Source organism: Panthera tigris, chromosome B1 (assembly GCF_018350195.1).
Source record: "Panthera tigris isolate Pti1 chromosome B1, P.tigris_Pti1_mat1.1, whole genome shotgun sequence".
In the NCBI taxonomy this organism is placed as follows: Eukaryota; Metazoa; Chordata; class Mammalia; order Carnivora; family Felidae; genus Panthera; species Panthera tigris.
The window spans coordinates 112,430,528-112,451,812 of record NC_056663.1 but is presented as its reverse complement, the minus strand read 5'-3'; the positions used below and the strand labels follow the sequence as shown (position 1 = coordinate 112,451,812).

The 21,285-nt window shown below is 38.8% G+C and overlaps 1 protein-coding gene across 1 annotated transcript in view; it reads right to left on the bottom strand.

Annotated features, from left to right (window-relative positions):
- The window catches only part of ELOVL6 (ELOVL fatty acid elongase 6), a 142,216-nt gene that overhangs the window by 32,380 nt on the left and 88,551 nt on the right, over positions 1-21,285 (bottom strand). Inside the window, exon 3 of the mRNA XM_007098250.3 lies at positions 20,521-20,652. Within this exon, the coding sequence (XP_007098312.1) occupies positions 20,521-20,652 (132 nt within the window). The remainder of the gene's footprint in view (positions 1-20,520; positions 20,653-21,285) is intronic.

Genomic DNA, 21,285 nt, shown 5'->3' with positions numbered 1-21,285 from the left:
TTTCCATTTATGCTTGAGAAGAATGTGTATTCTATTGCTTTTAGATGGAATGTTCTGTGTCTATCTGGTAAGTTCATCTGGCCTAACATATTGTTTACAGATGATGTTTTTTTATTGATTTCCTGTCTGGATGATCTATCTATTGATTTAAGTGGGGTGTTATTGTTTTGCTGTCCATTTCTTTCTTTAGGTATGTTAATATTTGCTGTATATGTTTAGGTGTACCTATGTTGGGTGTATAAAAATTTACAAATACTATATGCTATTTTTGGAACTCACTCTCATATGTAATGTTCTTGTTTGTCTCTTATTACAGTCTTTTTTTTTTTTTTTAAAGACTGTTCTGTGTGATATAAGTATAGCTACCTCAGCTTTCTTTAGGTCTGCATTTGCATGGAGTATCTTTTTCCATTCCTTCCCTTTCAGTCTGTGTATCTTTTTTTTTTTTTAAATTTTTTTTTTTTTACGTTTATTTATTTTTGAGACAGAGAGAGACAGAGTGTGAACAGGGGAGGGGCAGAGAGAGAGGGAGACACAGAATCCGAAACAGGCTCCAGGCTCTGGGCTGTCAGCACAGAGCCCGACGCGGGGCTCGAACTCACAGACCGTGAGATCATGACCTGAGCCAAAGTCGGACGCTTAACCGACTGAGCCACCCAGGCGCCCCCAGTCTGTGTATCTTTACATCTGAAGTGACTATCCTGTAGCAGCATACAGACGGGTCTTGTTTTTGATCCATTTAGCCACTCTATGTCTTTTATTGGAGAATTTAGTTCATTTATATTTAAAGTAATTATTAATAGGTATTGATTTTATTGCCATTTTGTTAACTGCTTTGTAGTTCTCTGTTCCTTTATTCTCTTGCTCTCTTCCTTTGAGGCTTAAGAGGTATTCTTTAGAGGTATGCTTAGATCTCTTTCCCTGTGTCTTTTGGGTTATCTACTAGGTTTTTGCTTTGTAGTTACCATGAGGCTTACATACACCAATTTCCATTTATAACAGTTTATTTTAAGTTGGTAGCAACTTAAGTTTCAATGCATTCTAAAACTCTACATTTTGGGGCACTGGGGTGACTCAGTCTCAGACTGAGATGATTCTGGCTGAGGTCAAGATCTCACAGCCGTGGGATTGAGCCCTGCATTGTACTCCATGCTGGGCATGGAGCCTGCTTAAGATTCTCTCTCTCCTCTGTCTCTGCTCTTCCCTCTCTCTCTCTCAAAAACAAACCAAAACAAACCAAAACAAAACCTCTACATTTTAATTCTTTTTCCCATTTTTTGTTTTGATGTCATATCTTACATCTTTTTACCCTGTGTGTCCCTTATAATTCTGGTTATAATTATTTTTACTATTTTTGTCTTTTGATCTTCATACAAATTTTACAAGTGAATTTTACTATATATTTACCTTTACCAGTGAGATTTATACTTTCAATGTTTTCTTGTTACTACTTAGTGCCCTTTCTTTTCAGCCTAAAGAAATCCCTTTAATGTTTCTTGTAAGGCTGGTTTAGCATTGATGAACTCCTTTATTTTTTATTTTTTGGTTTAAAGAAAATTTCTTTAACATTTATTTTTTAGAGAGAGAGAAAGAGAGAGAGAGAGAGAGAGAGAGAGAGAGAGAGAGAGAGAGAGAGAAAGCACGCAAGCAGCGGAGGGGCAGAGAGAGGGAGACACAGAATCTGAAGCAGGCTCCAGGCTCTGAGCTGTAAGCACAGAGCCTGACATGGGGCTCAAACTCATGAACTATGAAATTATGACCTGAGCCGAAGTCGGACGCTTAACCGAGGCACCCCTGATGAACTCCTTTAGATTATGCTTGTCTGGAAAATTCTTTGTCTTTCCTTTAATTCTGAATGACAACTTTGCCAGGTAAGTATTCTTGTTTGGAAGTTTGTTCTTTCAGCATTTTGAATATGCCTTTGTAATCATTCCCTTCTACCCTGCAAAATTTCTGCTGAAAAATCTGCTAATAGTTTCACAAGGGGTTCCCTTCTATGTAAGCTGTTTTTATCTTATTGCTTTCAAAATTGTCTCTTGGTCTTTAACTTTTGGCAGTTTAATCATAATGTATCTTTGTGTGGGTCTGTTCATCTTATTTATAACTCTCTGGGCTTTCTGGATTTGGATGTCTGTTTCCTTTCCCAGGTTAGGGAAGTTTTCAACCATTATTTCTTCAAATAAGATTTCTGCCCTTTTCTCTCTCTCTTCTCCTTCTGGGATGCCTAAATGCAAGTGTTGGTCTGTTTGATGTGGTTCCATTAACTCTAAGCTATCTTCACTTTTTTCCATTCTTTTTTCCTGCTCTGATGGGGTGAGTTCCAATGTCCTGTCATTGAGTTCACTTATTCTTTTTTCCATTTCATGTAGTGTGTTTTAAAACCCCTCTACTGTATTTTTCAGTTCAGTTATTGTATTCTTCAGGTCTGTGATTTGTATTTGGTATTTTCTTATATTTTCTGTTTATTTGTTGAAGTACTTACTGTGTTCACCCATTCTTCTTCCAAGTTTGGTGAGCATCTTTATGACTATTATTTTGAACTCTATCGGGTAAATCACTCATCTCCATTTCATTAGTGATTTTTTTCCCTGAGATTTTATCTTATTCTCTCATTTGAAACATATTCCTGTTCTTCATCTTCCTTGACTCTGTGTGTCAGTTTCTATGCATTAAATAAAACAGCTACTTCTCCCAGTCTTGAAGGAATGGGCTTGTGTAGGAGATGAAACTTACTGTTCAACTTTGTTCTAGTTCTTGATGGTCTCTCAAATCTTTGTGATTATTCAAGCAGTCTAATTTATGTTTAATGTCTCCCAGTAGTTGAGATGTGCCAAGATCTGTCAAGGTCCCAAACAGGAGGATCTCTCTCAGTATTTAGAGTCAGGCTGATTAGATAGAACTTCAGGCAGCAGCTTGTAACATATGCAAATATACACAGTCCTGTGGGACAGCAAACAAGCCCCATTGGCTACCACAGCAAGGTGATCTGGAGGTGGCTCCTGGGTGAAGCCACAAAAATCAGGGCAGCAGGCAAGGCTATAAATAAATTCCTTTCTGGGAGATACCCAATAGCTGTAGCAAGGCAAAGAGAAGCATAAAGAGGGTGCCCACCAGCCTCTGTCCCTGGAGAGTACTGCAGCAGGCCCCTAAGTGTTTGTTAAATTAGATGCTTGTCCCTTAGTCTGATGCTTTAAAATAAGCCAATGAGCCTCTTGATTGGCTGCTTCTGCACTGGGCCCTGGAATTGGTGAGTCCAAGCACACAAGCCCTTCAAGAGGCACTTCTCAGGTTGATACAGCCCTGTGGGTTTTGTGTGCTCAAATCCCACTGATTTTCAAAGCTGGATATTGTGGAGTCTCATCTCCCAGGTGCATGTCTTTGAAGTTGGGATGTCTTCTGCTGTGGGGTCAAACCCTTCATTCTTCAGGGAAAAGCTCCAGGTTTTCAGTTGACCTCCTGATCGCGGGTCCCTGTGCCTAGGGTGGGTTTTATGGTGGGACTGTGTCTCAGTCACTCCTCCCGACTTCAGTGTGGGCTTTTTGTCTCATCTGCCTGATGTGTAGGAATCTCTCAACTGTATGGTGTTTTGTTTTTATGTTTTTTTTTGTTTTTGGGGTTTTTTTTTTTGAGGGAAATCGAAACCCAAGCAGGCTCCACATTCAGGGCAGAGCCCAATGCAGGGCTCGATCTCACAACTGTGAGCTCATGCATGACCTGAGCCAAAATGAAGAGTCAGATGCTCAACTGACTGAGCCACCCAGGCACCCCTCAACTGGTTTTTAGAATTTTTTTCAGGGGAAATTGTTCCATATGTAGCTATAGACTTGGTGTGTCCATGGGAAGAGGTGAGTTCAGGATCTTCCTATGTTGCCATCTTGATCTGGAATTTGCCTTTTCTTTTAATGACTTCAAACTTTAACCTAGTTCTACTCTATGAATTTAAGGATCAACGTCCTTAGGAGCACAGAAAATGACATCTTAGAGATACCAATCAGCAGATTAGAGAACACTCAAGTGCAATTCCTTCATTCCTGGGTGTGCTTAAAAATGGGTTCGGTTACAACAAAAACATATGAGATGGCAAGAAGCAGTACAAGAAGTTAAGATAAAATCTCCTGAGCCAGGCTCAGGCTGGCTGTCTGTTCAAGATTGCTAAAGTTCTAGAGTTTGCAATATGTTCTTTTTAAAGGCAAGAATTAAGTTTCCTTCTCAGCTCTTCTCTCCTAAGTTCTGCAGTCTTTCCCTGGATCTTTAAAAAAAGAAATTTTTTTTTTTGTACCATACTAGTGTAAACTCCAATTTAAAGCTAGACCCTTATAAAGAACCCAAATTACTAACTCCTGCATAAGAGAACTCTGAATAGCTAATGAATGGTTTGTAATTTCAATTTGTAGACAATTATATAAAGCTGTATTGAAGATTTCTGCTCTAGCTCTGGGTGAAAACAAATACCTAGAATCAGTGAACCGTCTCTCTTAGCTACTTTAATTACCCTGCACATCCTTTCTAGGTCTGTGATGCTTATCCAGTTCTCAGGAAAAAATAAATAAATAAATAAAAAACATCTCTCTGCCCACCTTTTACCACTAGTAAACTATTGCTTTATTATCCTGTTAGGGAATTGCAATGTGTGAACAATGAAGTATTTAATGATATAGATTGGATTCTAAATCCTAGGGCTCCAAAAACTCTAATAACTATCACAGGTGATAAAAGAACAGAGGGATGATTGCTTGGGTACTGCAGGCTCCTGCAAGTATGACAGTTTAGTCCTAAGTGATAAGAAGGGAACAAACAACCCCCACGAATTTTCACCTGCAAGTGTTTTGAAACCAATGGTAGAGAAAGAGTTGCAAGGAGACCTTGCTACCAGTTAAACTACTGGTAGCACTGGCTAGAATTGTGCGTGTAAGGGAGAACCCAGGCACTCTTTCCCATGCAAAATCAAGTGAGAGCTAGGCAACCAGTCAGGTCCACAGCATCATCAAAAATACACGAGCAGGTACTACCCCTAAAGTTCTTGGTTGAAATATAGCGAAGATAGTCTGACAGCTCTCATGAAAGAACTGCCAAAGCTTTTAACAATGAGGTCCAAGAGGCTCGCAGCAGCTGTTTCACATGGGAAAGGCGTGATATTTAGGAGAATGACTTGCACGTATCTAACGGCAGTGGATAATCCTAGTCTAAGTGACCAAAGTTTCTTTGTTTTTAAATTTTTATTTATTTTGAGAGAGAGACAGAGAGCGCCAGCGGGGGAGGGGCAGAGAGAGGGAGACACAGAATCTGAAGCAGGCTCCAGGATCCGTGCCATCTGCAGAGCCCTACATGGGGCTTGAACTCATGAACCGCAAGATCATGATCTGAGTCAAAGTCAGACGCTTAACTGACTGAACCACCCAGGCGCCCCAAGTAACTAATGTTTCTTTATTGGAACAACCCTGATCTCATGTCTTTTCTATGGTACTCCACTGTTCTCAAGGACATGAAGAGGCATGAAGAGAAAAAGATTCATCTCTCAGTGATTTCAGTTAATTCTCTCCTCACTAATGGGCCTCTCCAGAATAAACTTCTAGTATGTTTGCATGCCATTCATTTCTGGGATTCTTTCTGCCAGTCTACCACTGTGGCTAACTCAACTTGATAATGTGGGGGGGGGGAGAGGGTGGGGATGGGCAAAATAGGTGAAGGGGATTAAGAGGTACAAACCTCCAGTTATAAAATAAATAAATCACTGGGACTAAAAGTATAGCATAGAGAATATAGTCAAAGGTATTATAATTTTATATGGTGACAGATGGTAACTAGACTTACCATGGTGAGCAAATGCATAATATATAGAATTGTCAAATCACCATGATGTAGACCTAAAACTAATATAGCATTGTATGTCAACTATACTTCAATATTTGAAAATTTAAAAATATGATCAATATCAGCATCATCTGATGCATCACAGATAAAACAATTAGGCAATTTCATAAAAAGTTAGGTTTAAAGATTTAAGGTTTCACTTCCTCATTCAAAATCTTATATATATATGTATACGTATATGTATATGTATATGTATATACATATACACATATATATATATATATTACCCTGTTGACAAAAAGGATTATTTAAAAATTTGTGAGGTAACACAGGAAGTTTAAACGTTGTAATCCTTAATCCAGTCTTAAAACAATCCTTAACAAATGCTTCAGGCGATATTACACTTACATCCTAAATTACCATGCACTCTTCAGGAATGCTCATGTTATTTCTCACACAAGTGTCAGAAAAGCTATCACAGTCCAGCTATTTAAATACTAATTCATTTTGGTAAAACGATATAAAATGTCTTACGCGTCAGCTGTTTCAAGTTGTTATAACACTGGTAATACAAACATATTACTGAGGTCATACTTTTGTCCATACTCAAATATATTAATTGGATTAAGAATTAAAATTACAATGAAAGAATCTCAAGCTTAGCATTAAATTATGGAAAAGGCATGTACCAAAATATCAACAACAAATATCTGTGTGTGGTAAGATTAAAGGCTTTCCGTGTGCTTCCCAGGGTTTTCAGTCTTATCCACACAGACGTTTCACTTTTATAACTAGAAAAAGAAATTATTTAAGGAAAAAAAAAACACTCTTGAATAGGGTTTCTAATTGTAAGTAGACAAACGTTGCTAAGTGGACTGTCTTTCTGGCAGAAGGAGAGGCCATTCTCTGTCTGTGCTTACGTTAACCTGAAACTCTTTTCATGCATTACATTGGTGATGGTCTGAGTTTTCTATAAGAGTCTTACATTTATAACAAGCTGCCATACATTGTAAGCTTTTGTCCTGTCTGGACTTGATCATGACATGATGAGTGGATTTTTTTCCCTCTTAATTTGGAAGAAAATAGATAAATCAGACAAATGTGGAGCCACAGAGTGACCCACAGGTCAACAGCCCATGTAAGTAAGGAGAGGCCAGCCTCCCCACTGGCCAGAGCTCAAAGTGCCACCTGCAAAGCAGGATGACCTCTGTTTTCCTGGCTTCTTTTCAGTAAGCCCTTTTAATAGAAGCTTGGAATTCTCCCTCAAAATGCACATTTTTATTAAAAAAAAACAAGCAAAATATCATATATTTACTTAATTATTATTTTCTTGGAAATACTAATTGGTAGTTCCTGGATTGAAGGGAAAAGTAGAAAATTTTTCCTTTTTCCCCCTTTGGAAAGAAAGAGTTTCCAAAAAAAGGAAAGGAGAGTCACTAACAACTGTCTATTTCATTTTCCATTTCTATTTCACTGTCTGTTCATTTTCCTTTTTAGTTAAAGAAAAATACACACACACACACACACACACACACACACATTTATTAAGCACCTTTTTGGACTAAGAGATGTGGCATAAGATCAGACAAAAATTCCTGCCCTTGTGGAGTTTAGACCAGTAGGAGAATGAACAAGATCAGAAAAACATAGAATGGGCTAGAAGGTAGTGAGTGCCAAAGGGAAAAATATCAGGTGAAGGCAGTAAGGAGCCTGTGGTGGAGAATGTTGTGACTTTAGAGAGGGAGACTGAGAAAGGCCTCACCCAGAAGGTGAGTCTTGAGCAAAGACTTGAAGGAGATGAGGGACGAGTGGTTGGAATATCTGGGCAACGAGTGTTCTGGGCAGGAGGGCAAGTGTGTGGTCCCTGAGGGAGCAGCCTTAGCAGCATATTTAAGGAACAGCAAAAGGCAGGGGAGGGGGAAAGGAGGACAAGGCAGGGGGGAAGGGAGGAGAAAGAGAAGGACAGAGAGGGAGTTGGGGAGGGGAAAGGGAGGTAGGGGAGAGGTCAGAGTCACAAAGACCAGAGTGTGTAGGGCTTTGCAGGCCTTTGGAAGACCCCTGCAATTACATGACATCAATCTCAGGTTTCTTTTTTTAACAATTGAGATAGAATTGACATACAGCATTATATTAGTTTCAGGTGTGCAACCTAATAATTCAATATTTGTATATATTGTGAAATGATTACCACAATAATTCTAGTTAATATCCATCAACACAGTTATAATTTTTGTTCTTGTGCTGAGAGCTTTCAAAATTTACTCTCTTAGCACCTGTCAAATATACAATATAGTATTATTTATTATAGTCACCATGCTGTACATTACATCCACATGCTATACTTATTTTATAACTGGCAGTTTGTACCTTTTTGGTCCTATTGCCCACCTTCTACCTCCTGCCTCTGGCAACCATCAATCTGTTCTCTATGAGTTTGCAGTTTTTTTGTTTTAAGATTCCACATGTATGTGAGATTATACAGTATTTGTCTTTCTCTGTCTGGCTCATTTTCACTTGGTATAATGTTCTCAAGGTCCATCCATATTGTCACGAATGGCAAGATTTTATTCCTTAAAAAAATTCTTTTTTTAAAGTTAATTTTCGAGAGAGAGGGAGGGAAGAAAGAGGGAGAGAGAGAGTGGGGGAGGGGCAGAGAGAGAGAGAGACAGAGACAGAGACAGAGAGAGAGAGAGACAAAATCCAAAGCAGGCTCCCAGTTCTGAGCTGTCAGCACAGAGGCAGACTCGGGGCTCAAACCCAGGAACCATGAGATCATGACCTGAGCTGAAGATGGATGCTTAACTGACTGAGCCACCCAGTCACCCCGATCTTATTCTTTTTTTATGAATGAACAATATTCCACTATATATATAGTTAGTGTTTTTGTTTCCTCCAGATAAACACCCAGAAGTAAAATTTCTGTATCATTTGGTAGTTCTATCTTGAATTTTTTGAGAACCCACCATTCTGTTTTCCATAGTGGCTACATCAATTTACATTGCCACGAAAAGTGCACAAGGATTCCCTTTTCTCTGCATCCTTGCCAACACTTACTGTATCTTGTCTTTTGCAGATTTCTTAAAACATGTGTATAGTGTCACAGATGAAGCCTTGTGATAGCAAATAAAAACTGGACTGGGTGTGTCTGAGGCAGTTGACCACAAGAAATATGAAGGGTGAACAAGTGAACATGACTGAAAATGCCGATCACGTGTGACTGGAGGAGTGGCCAAATGTCAGATTTTTATTCATTAATTCAGAAACTTTGTGTATGCCAAGGTGTTCCAGGAACAGCGTGACACAATTTGGCCTCAAGAACTCATACAGCTTACCAGGAGGCACATGGGTAAGGCAGCATATGTTCTGGTTAAGTGATACATAACAACAAGTTTGGTAGAAACGGAGGTACGTGCTCAAATGATATATGCCTTTATAGAGATGGCATTCTAAGCTAGGTCAAAGTGATGGCTAATATTTAAGGGAAAAAATGGAGGGAAAATGGAGAAAGGGAGGTGTGGTGTATTCAAGGACATGAAGTTAGGATGGGCAAGTGTGTTTTGCAGGCAATAAACAAACCCATGTTGGCTTGGGTGGAAAATCTGTATAGGGCAGTGGTGAAAGGTGGTTCAAGGTAAGATTACAATTGTTTTATGGACAGACTGAAGTTTAAACCTATAGGCAAAGGAGTTTCAATTAAGATTTCTACAGGAAAATGGTATGGTATGTCGAGTTGCTTGGATAGAGAAAACACGTGGGAGGTAGCAATTAATGGTGGCAAATAACTTAAGGGAAGTGATAAAGGTCATGACTGGAGTGTCCAGTGTGGGGATGGAGTGGTGTAGATGCTACTCTAATTATTGGAGAGTAATTATACAACCCAGTGACTGGTTAAAAGAGTTATTTGTGTATTTCAAATGACTTAAAGATGTTTGCTAATAAAATAGTGACAAATTTTGAGATATTTTACGGGATCAACAAAAGGGATCTGGCTTGAATATTTTAAATTTGAGTGATGCTATGTCAAACATTTGGAAATGTTACTGGCAGGAGAGCAAGTTTCAGGTGAGAGGCAATGCTAAAAAGAAAAACTTGTGAGGGCTAAGTTGGCAAATGATTATGGGTATTTTTTTCCTTTTTCTGTTTCATTGAGCCAACACAATGTCTCAGTGGGTATAAATAGAATAGCCATTTCTTTTACCATTCAAATTAGGACATTTTGAGAGTGAGAGGGGAGCTATTAATAATTACACTGGGACAATGGGCATAGAGCTAAGACTGTCCAGACCAAGCGGGGATGTGTAGATCTCAGTTTGTAAGCTCTATCTTACTGTTAAAGGATGGAGAGTTGCCCTTTCCTTATCTTTATTATTGCTCTTGGTTTTTCCAAAGGAGTCAAGTGATTCAATTACTGTCACTTCATTGTAATTTGAGGCTACAGTCTATTCTGGCAAAGAATCCAGTTTTAAACATCGAAAGAAAAACACAATGCCAGGGAAATAGCCTATGTCCTGTAACTCCTCTCTGTTATCCACTATTGATGCTTCTGGCAGAACTAATGAAGTGCAGAGGGGAGAATCACAGATAACTCTTTGTTGGCCCTGAAACTTGATGTAAGGTCTCAGCTGAAGCAACATTTTAGTGAAATGCTGTATCTGAAAACAGGGGGATGGCATGACATTCCCAAGAAGCTGACAGCATGCGGAAAAGAGTGTGCATGTGTGTGTGTGTGTGTGTGTGTGTGTGTGTGAATGATGCACACACACATGCTGGAGAGGAGCAGGCAGGAAAAGAGCTCTTTTTATCCTGTAGCGGTGATTTGTTTGCTAGTTCCTCTGTAGCAAAACTGTTGAACAGAATAACAAAACTGATATTCATACGGAGTTGTACCCTGGAGGGTATTCTGGCAGCTCTCAGGTGGAAAGGGACTCAAGTACACCTCAAAATACTAAAGAATACCACTGTCTTTCAGCCTAGACATTGTCACCTTCATTTACAAAAACACGGTGCCTTTCATCAGGCAAGGAAACCAAGTCTGGAAGTACTGAGTAAATGTAGGGATTATTTTTCTTATGGCACTGGACTATTTTGCCCTCACTGTTTGTTAGGCTTCTTGCCTTAATAATTTATTGGATTTTTTATTCTATGTAGATGCTTCACATTTCTCTTCATGCGAAGGGAAACAGAATGTGTTTTGCTGTCATTGCTTTGCCCTGACCTTTGAAACAACCATGTCATCTGGTTATTTGGTTACCGTGTTACTTCCAGGCTCTGTTGTTTTCCATATCAATAAACAATTTACTTTTGAGAAAAATCGATTTGATTCTGCAAAAAAAACTTTTATACACCCTGCCTTCAGAAAATAAGATTTTTCTATACATCTATTAGATATAGTTTAAAAAATGAGACAGAAGCTATAATTTATAAATATGGCATCAGAAGCAGAATATTTCTGTGGTGTGGTCCCTTGATAAAATGGCACAAAATCCAGAGACAAAAAATGCACAAAGTGTATATATATATGTATATATACATGTCATATATGTCATATATATGTCATATATACATATATTTTACAGTCTCAAATAGACTATATGTAAAAAGAAAACCTTTTGACAAAATGAGGTGATGAACAAATGTTTAAGTGACCAATATCTGACTTCCATCTGTCTACATGTTGTCTATCAGACCATATATCTTTATACAAGATAGAAACACTAGATAGTCAAGAGTCCAACAACAAATGTTCAGAAAAGAAAGGTCCTAAAATTATCCTTCAGCCATAACTGAAAGGACACTCTTAACTGAGGACTGTTATCAGAAAACAGAAAACACGAAATATTCATAATTCTAACTATACATTTGCCATTATGGAGGGAGGGGAAGTATGAGGATCAATAGGGCAAAACTTGTATTTTGCCATAACCTTGATTGATTGATTGATTTAATTTTAGAGAGAGAGAGAGTGCACAAGTGAAAGAGGGGCAGAGGGAGAGAGAATCTTTTTTTTTTTAATTTTTTTTTTTTTAACGTTTGTTTATTTTTGAGACAGAGAGAGACAGAGCATGAACTGGGGAGGGGCAGAGAGAGAGGGAGACACAGAATCGGAAACAGGCTCCAGGCTCTGAGCTGTCAGCACAGAGCCCGACGCGGGGCTCGAACTCAGGGACCATGAGATCATGACCTGAGCCGAAGTCGGACGCTTAACCGACCGAGCCACCCAGGCGCCCCGGGAGAGAGAATCTTAAGCAGGTCCCATGCTCAGCAGGAAACCTGACCTGGGGCTTGATTCCACAACCTTGGGGTCATGACCTGAGTGGAAATCAAGTTGAATGCTCAACCACGGAGCCACCCAAGCGTCCTTACCTTGTTTTATTTCACGTACACAAGCATTTTACCAGAATTCTCTAAGTACAATTGCTAGCTTTTCTTTTGAAAAGTAGATTTTTTTCATTATTTGCTTTCAACTTAAAAAAAATTGCCATCTATACTTTGTGTCAAACACAATTATCTTTTTCATGTTTGACTTATTTGTAATGACATAAAATCTTACAAAAAAAGAGTTGAAGACTCCATTTGACCCTCTCTGATCTGGTCATTCTCTCTGCCTCCTCAGAAACAGAGATAGCGTGAACCTTCAAAAGTTATTTTTATGCTTTTACTGCATATATGTTAATAAATAAAATGTAGTGTTCATTTATGGGTTCGGAAACTTTTCATAAATGGTATCACATTCCCATGATTATTCAGCAGCTTGCTTTTCTTTCTTTCTTTCTTTCTTTCTTTCTTTCTTTCTTTCTTTCTTTCTTTTATAACTACTCAGCATATGCTTTCTAGAGGTATCGTTTCCTTTGTTAATTCTGCCCCCCTTGGTGCTACATTTAAAAATGTAAAATTTATAACCTGCTATCAATGCAATAGGGCTTTCCTCCTATAGCATTTATAGCTCATGTATCCATTTCATTTTTATAATTACTATCACTAGAATCATTCTTTGTAAAGTTTTCTTTGTAGATCAAGAGGGAACGCTTTTGGCAACCACAGAACAAAATACTAGACAAGAGGTGCTTGAGAAAAAATTGATTAAGTTGTTCCAAAATTTGTCATTTTCTTTGTTTCCTCATTTTACAGGTCAATGATTTATTTTCCCCTTCAACACGTCTTTTATTTATTTATTTATTTATTTATTTATTTATTTATTTTTGAGAGAGAGAATGTGCACATGCCTGAGCATAGGATAGGGGCAGAGAGAGAGGGAGACAGAGAATCTTAATCAGGCTGCCCACCCAGCTCAGAGCTTGACATGGTGCTCAATCCCCTGACCCTGATCATGACCTGAGCTAAAACCAAGAGTAGAATGCTTAACCAACTGAGCCACCCAGGTGCCCCAACAAGATTTTTATTTTTATTTATTTATTTTATTTTATTTTTTTCCAACAAGTATTTTAGATGCCATAATTTACTCATCTGAATAGTTTCCATTGGTTTTATTATATATTTGTTGCCTTAACAATTGCTAATAATTCTCCAGATATTAAACACTTATGCGTGTGTATGAAAATCACAAGTAGATTTAATTAAATACCATTCATCTGCTGCTGTGCACTGTTAAACATACTTTTCTGAATGTTTCCTGTACTATATTTAAGCACTTTATTCTTGGAAATCTCACTAAAGAAAAGAATACTTTTCTATTCAGCTTGAATATATTTTATACTTAAGCCAACACTGAAATTTAATAAAAATTAAAATAAGGCCAGGAAATAAAAATGAGTTTCAAAGGGAAAAAACTTCCAGCTAATAACAAGGCGAGGAGTCAAACTTGCAAAGTATAGAACATCTGATTTTGTCAGGAAGCATGAAACAATTGAGGCCAGACTGAATCACTGGGAAACATGAGTAAGCAAATCTGAAGCAAGTGTGATACAGGCATCTATAAATACGCAGTACATCTTATTCTGATGTACAATGACTAGACACCTTGCTTTGACCCTGTTCTGGGTCAGAGACCTGGAAGGCTCCTTGGAACTCCTTATGCTACCAACGAGAAGGAAACACTGCCAGATAGATCCTGGTAAAAGCTGCCTGAATCAGAATCACACACATCTCTACCCAATCTCGAAGGATTCCGGGGCACCTGAGTGGCTCAGTCAGTTAAGCACCCAACTTCGGCTCAGGTCATGATTTCACGGTTCGTGGGTTTGACCCCCGTGTTGGGCTCTGTGTGGACACCCTGAAGCCTGCTTCGGATTCTGTGTCTCCCTCTCTGTCTCTGCCCCTCCCTCACTCATGTTCTGTCTCCCTCTCTTAAAAATAAATAAACATTAAAAAAAATTTTTTTTTAATTTAAAAATTTAAAAAAAAAATTAAAAATCTGGAAGGGTTTGAAGTCATTAAATAAATACGTCGAAAATCCTTTACAAAGCAACAGTAGTCAGGCAGCTGAGGTATCATGGCAACATAATTTAATGACTCAGCAGGGTCAGAGAAGAATGGATCATAGGTACCTTGAAGTGTTTGAGGATTTTTGCCATGAGACACAATCTCATCCAAAGGATCTACTAATTCAAAGTACCAGAATTTTTCTCAGTATTTATCCCAAGGAAATGGTCAAATAGCTAGAGCCAACCGCCACATAGAATTATCTCATTAAAATAAGGAAGTGCTTATCCTTAGGTTGGGTGGAAGGTAGGCTAGATGTAGTAGGGCACTGTGTCATCATCCCAGTCATATTCCTAAAGACTGATACCAGAAGCTCATGGTTTGAATCTGAACAGGGTCGGCAGGGTGTAGGTAATGAGGAGAAACTGCCAAGAAAACCTCGGAGACATTATTACCAAATAAAATGAATACATGCGGACCTGGTGAAAGCTCAGTTGTGATCATATTCTATTGACTCCATCAAAACTTATGACAGCTTTCAATAAATTAAATAGGGGCTTAGTTGGTTGAGTGTCAGACTCTTGATTTCAGCTCAGGTCATGATTTCATGGTTCTTGAGGTGCAGCCCCGTGTCGGGCTATGTGCTGACAGCAGGGAGTCTGCTTGGGATTCTCTGTCTCCCTCTATCTCTGCCCCTCCCCTATTTGTGCACATGTGAGCACGTGTGCTCTCTCTCACAATAAACAGACATTAAAAAAACAATTAAAAAATAAAATTAAATGGTACATGGCCTGTATGAAGGCTAGTGTCACATATTCAGTGAGTATCCCAAAGGAAAGAGATAGAAGAAAAATATTCTATAGTTTGGGGCGCCTGGGTGGCTTAGTTGGTTGAGCGGTGAACTCTCAATTTTGGCTCAGATCATGATCCTAGGGTGGTGGGTAGGATCAAGCTCTGCGTTGGGCTCCATGATGAGCACGGAGCCTGCTTGAGATTCTCTTTCTCTCTTTCTCTCTCTCTCTCTCTCTCTCTCTCTCTCTCTCTCTCTCTCTCTCTCTCTCCCTCTGTCCCTCTCCCTGGCTTGCTCTCTTTCAAAAAAACAAAAAACAAAAAACAAAATACTCTATAGGTAATTCTTGACAAACTATGGAAAACCCCACACCACTTTCTGAAATAGACTGGTATGAAGACAGGGTTTTATTTGTTTGTTTGTTTTTGCTTAAGTACTCTGCATGTCCAAATTAATTCTCATCTCTGTTGTCTCAGTTCATGAGTAAACAGTGTGTGGCCTCTGGAAATTAGTCATAGTTGAACCTCTGGCTACTATAAAAAGTTAAGGGGTAAGCTTGAGAAGTTGTGGAAAAGAAATTATTCTTCAACAGCAAAATACTCAAAACAATCACATTTTCAATGATTTTTCAAAAAAACAAAAACAAAAAACTTACTGTTTCTCCCCTCCTTCCATTTATAATTTCTCTAACTGAAAATTTTGGTTCTCTTTCTTTCTTTTTCCAAATAGATAATATCTTATCCTGTAATGGCAAAGAGCAGGGAGGTAGAGTAGATCCAGGTTACCTAATACCAGAATGTCTCCTGAGCAAGGAATTTCTAAACTTCTCTATTAGGCTCTATTGACACATAGACTTGAAAATTTGTGAATTATATAGTAAGGTAAAAGCCATTCAAAAATTTTCTCTAAAAACATATGCTTGTAAATAATAATGAAGTTATCCTATCTGGCCAAAATAGAGAAATTCTTACTAACTTTCACCAAAACATCTCTGAGCCAAAAGCATCTTTTGAAGGTTTATATCAACTCCATTCCAAATAAAGGTAGCAAGTATTCTTAAGATTCTCTAGAATTGGGTATGAGATCATGTGCATATATACTGAATAATGTTCTAAATGCAGACAAGCAAACAAGATAACACATCACAGAAAAAACTTTATCTCCTTATTATTATTATTTTTTTAATGTTGATTTATGTTGAGAGAGAAAGTCTGAGTGGGTAGGGCCAGAGAGTGACAATCCCAAGCAGGCTCCGTGCAGTCAGAGCAGGGCCTGACACAGGGCTTGATCTCATGCACCGTGAGATCATGACCTGAGCCAAAATCAAGAGTCAGACGCTTAACTGACTGAGCCACCCAGGTGCCCCAAATCCTTTTTATTTCTAAACTGCCAGTCCCCTAGAACTACGCTCTACCAGCAATGAAATTTTTTGTTTTATTTTCTAGAAATACTAGGCATTTAATAAAAGCATGTCTCCTCTGTTTTTCCAGATATAAAATTGAGTACATTTTTTCTACTACCTTTTTAGATACTTTTAGAAATACTCAAATGTATTAATAAACAATATATAGGTATTTTGTGTCTAGGAGTAAAATTTACATAAACATTATGTAAGAAATATATCATTCTGTATTTAATATTTTCTTCCAATGTGTCATTGACCAGAATTCTTTAGGCACAGAGGAACTTCAATATACTCTTTCTAACATGGAACCAGGTTCAGTTAATATTACAATAGAATTCTATTGTCAGTGTTTTCCAAATTCCTACTAGAATATTATGAATTTTTACAAGATCCTCAATTGTCAATGCTTGAACTCTATGTAGTCCTGCTTTTTAAATTTTTTTTTGCAAAATATGGCTCCAGAGGAAGTAACTAAAAGAATTAAAGAAACAGAAGAGAAAACAAGAAGAATTTGTCAATCTAAAAAAGATAAGGTACTGTTAACAGCTGTTGCACATGCGTTGTAGGATAAAAATAAATAGTTAGTGGCTGACATTGGGATTTGGATTTTGGCATGAGAGGAAGGAGATATAAGAAAGTAAACGAGGGGCGCCTGGGTGGCTCAGTCGGTTGGGTGTCCGACTTCAGCTCAGGTCATGATCTCGCAGTTCATGGGTTCGAGCTCTGCATCAGGCTCTGGGACTGACAGCTTGGAGCCTGGAGCCTGCTTCATATTCTGCGTCTCCCTCTCTCTCTGCCTCTCCCCCACTTGTGCTCTGTCTCTATCTCAAAAATAAATAAACATTAAAAAAATAAAAAAAAAAGAAATTAAGTAAAAACTAGTGGTAAATATGAATTGGAAGTATTAGTACTAACTCTGAATACATCTCTTGAAAAAAAAAAATTCTATTTCTGGCCTCTGAAAGGCCTAGAAATAAGAACTACCTTGGCATGAACAATCAACGCCACAACACACCAGTTCGTAAATACTATCTTCCTTACCCCAAAGGAACTAGGGCTCCAAGGAGAAATGACTAATCCCATTTCCAGGTAAGAAATATACAATATGCCTGGCCTAGAACATCTTGTCACCACCCCCACCCCCACCACACACACACAAATCAAGCTATGAGCACTACTCAGTGCATGTGAAAGGATTCAGGAGCCAACTTGATGAGACTCACCGTGACCAAAGATCGATAATTTAGCATCAAAAAGAATAATAGCAATGAACTAAAATATACCCAAATGAAATTCATCTAAAAATCATTGACACATAAAGTATAAATCCATGAGTGCATAATGATACTTAAGAAAGAAAATTATTTACATGCTGGGTAACCAAATTTTTTTTAAGTTTATTTATTTATTTTGAGAGAGAGAGAGAGAGTACTCTCGAGCAGGGGAGGGGCAGAGAGAGGGAGAGAGAAAATCCCAAGCAGGCTCCACACTTCAGCGGAACTGTGAGATCATGACCTGAACTGTGAGATCATGAGCTGAAGTCAAGACTTGGATGTTTAACCAACTGAGCCAAGCAGTCACCTCAAATTATTTTCTTTTGTGAAGCTGCTAAATATGGCCAAAGAATCAAGCACTTGCTCTGCCTATGCGGTAATAACTGTATATACTTTAGGATAACTGCATAGTTGATAAAGGCAAATTTCTTCTTATAGAAAGTCTTGTCAAATGGTACACCTGAATATAATCAAACTTCTAGATCTAACTACCAACTAACGAAGAATACAGGGGACAGAAGAACACCATCAGGAAAATCAATGAGTCTGGGGGAAACTGTAAGGGGCGAATGATGTGCTTTCTTCAAAGGATGGATGGGGAGTTGGGAGTTTGGGGACGGCTGAGGAGGGAGGAAAATAGAAACCTGTAAGTAAAAAGAAACATCCAATGGAAACATATGGATCTAATTTTGATCCAGATTCTTAAAAACAAATGGAAGAAAAAAAATTTTTTTCAACTGGGAAAATCTGAACCCTGAAGGATAAAGAATTATTACTAATTTAGGTTACTTAATTTATGAGTACTTAACTTTTAGAAGTGGCACCATTTCATTCAGAAATATTTCAGTTTGTATTATTTCCAGATAATTTGGGAGACAGAGGAAAGTTGGTAGAAATGTAGATGAAAGAATATTAACCCATCGGTGATAATTGTTTAAACAAGGTAACTGGTGCATGGGGTTTCCTTGTACTCTGCTCATATGTGTTCAAGATTTTAAAAAACAAAAGATAAAGCCTTTTGTTGAAAATTCTGTAAAAAATGCTGAAAGCATCCTTAGGATAAAGATAACTTTTTCCTCTGGGTGCTTGGGTGGCTCAGTTGGTTGAGCGTCTGACTTTGGCTCAGGTCATGGTCTCGGGGTTCATGAATTTGAGCCCCACATCGGGCTTGCTGCTGTCAGTGCAGAGCCCGCTTGGGATTCTCTGTCCCCCTCACTCTGCCCCTCCCCTGCTTGCGCTCTCTTAAGAATAAACAAACGTTTAAAAAAAAGATAACTTTTTCCTCAAATATCAAAATACTTCAGTAGAGGCATGTTCTGTGAACCTTAGATGCGAATAAAAATGAAAACACTGCTTTGTATTATAGAGAATCATGTCCTGATACAGATTGGAATGGAAGAATTTTTTAGTGACAGATCCACATCATGAGCACGTCACATGCAGAACTTACAAAAGGCACCAAATTAGAGTACAGTCAGTAGTAGCAAGCAAATGAGCGTTTGGATGCAGGGTTCTGACATAATGGAAATGTATGGATCATCAGAGTTTATGAAAATCCTCTTCCTGTCTGATCACTTTTAATAAGGCTTAAGTAAGTAATGAGGCTTCCTATTTCTGCTTAGTGGTAGAACAGTTAATATGTAGTATGAAAAAATAAAAATGATTATTCAGAAATATTAAAATAGTTCTCATTTATAATATATCTACATCTACCCCCCCTCCCCCTTACCCCAAGCCTAGTTATACACTTGTGGGTTCTGATAAGCAAAACACACAAAAAAACAGGTATCTTTGTTAGCACTATAGGTATTTTCTGGCACTTGTTTGGACACCAGCTGTATGCTAACTAGTCTTGTGAATGCTTAGATCACCAAACATCATAAAACTAGAAAAGCTCCTTCAAGCTTCCAGGAGTGTGTCTGAATGTTGGCTCGCAGCTGCACCTGGAGAGATAGACCTGGCCCTGACAGCCTCTAGGAGGACTTCTAGCCAATACAAAGTGACGACGAGTTAGCTAAACATAAGCCAGTTGGTCAGCTCAGGCAATGGGGGGTGAACAGTGCTTTTGGGGATGCAGAGCAAAAGCGTTCTCTGGTCTAGTAATACTAACATAGACAGGTGTCCAGTATCTAGTCATGTGTCTGAGTGCTATTGTTTGATTACATATTAGTTGGTTGGGGGGGGCGGGGAGGGGTGGTCAGCCCCGGTGACCTGGAGGGACGAGACGGGGGCGAGGGGCGGGCATGACGGTGGGGCCCGTGGGCAGCGTCTGGTGGGCCTCCATCACCATCTGGAAGCATCGGGGCTTGCACCCTGACCCTGCGGGCTCAGCCGTGGTCGGGGTCCACATCGAGGCGGCGGCCGTGTGGCCCCCGTCCCCTGCCTCGCCCACCCCTACTGTCCGGGTACCTAGGGCGTCCTGACGTGGAGGTTTAAAGACGCTTCGGGTGGGGTCGCCCAGCCGACTCAGGTCAGGGCGATGGGGCCCTGGCGTACCCAGCACATTTAAACCCTACTTTGCCACACACCAACACCGGTGTGGCTTTGCATTTAGCGCTTCATCTATATTTAAGCAACACAAGTAATGGAATTGACACACTGCTTCTAGGCCTAAGAGGTAAACTGGATCACTGCACCAGCCGTATGGACAAGAAACGAGACAGCCTGAAAAGAAGAGATTGAGTATATTATGGCAAGTCGGTTGCAGTGGAGGCCTACTCTCTGGACATGACTTTATTTTACCTTCAATGTACTGAACAATCAAAAATATGTGATATAAAATAAAATGCTCAAACATTGCTCCTTTAGCCAGCTCTGAGGAAATGGATGGACAGCACTGGGGAAATGAAAATAAAACCTACCTGAAGACTGCAAGGGTCAGAGACCAGAGCACTAATGGCTTCCTCAGTTCAAACTTCGCCCGTTTGTTCATGAGGTGCCGACCACCAAAGATAAAGGCAGCATACAGAGCGGAAAACAGGAAAGATTTCTTCCTATAACAAACAAAACCCCAATATCTTATGAAATGAAAATCTTTAAGCAATTTATTTTTACTCATCAGAAATCTATGTTTAAATTATTCGTAATTTTTTATACCAGTCCCTCTTTGGAAGCACTGAACGCATATTCCTGGGAATGTGCCCCTTCACAGAAGAGAGAATTAGTCTTTTTGGCTCCATAGCCTTCTGTGAAAACCTCCCTTGACAATTAGGTCATCCAGATTAACCAACACATGTCAGAATAGATTTATCTGCTTTTCCAGCTCTGTGGCAAATTTCAACAACATAACATTAAGGTGCAAAAAGAAAATTTTTCAATGAGGGAATTAAAACACTAAAATCAAGCTACGTAACTTAGGGCGTCCCCAAAATGGATTTCTGAAATCTTCTCCACCAAAGGATTAGGTATAACCTTTCAATATTATCATTAATAATAAGGATAACTGGCAGACATCATACAATGTAACAGAAAGAACATAGAACTACCTAGAGTATACTTGCCTAAAAGCTTGAAATTGAATCCTATCAAAATCTGATTTTACTACCTAATCATAAGAAATATAAAGGATAAATACAATGATGGCACCTTCTGTAAGACAAGTGAACATATTTCTTCTCTAAGTCAGA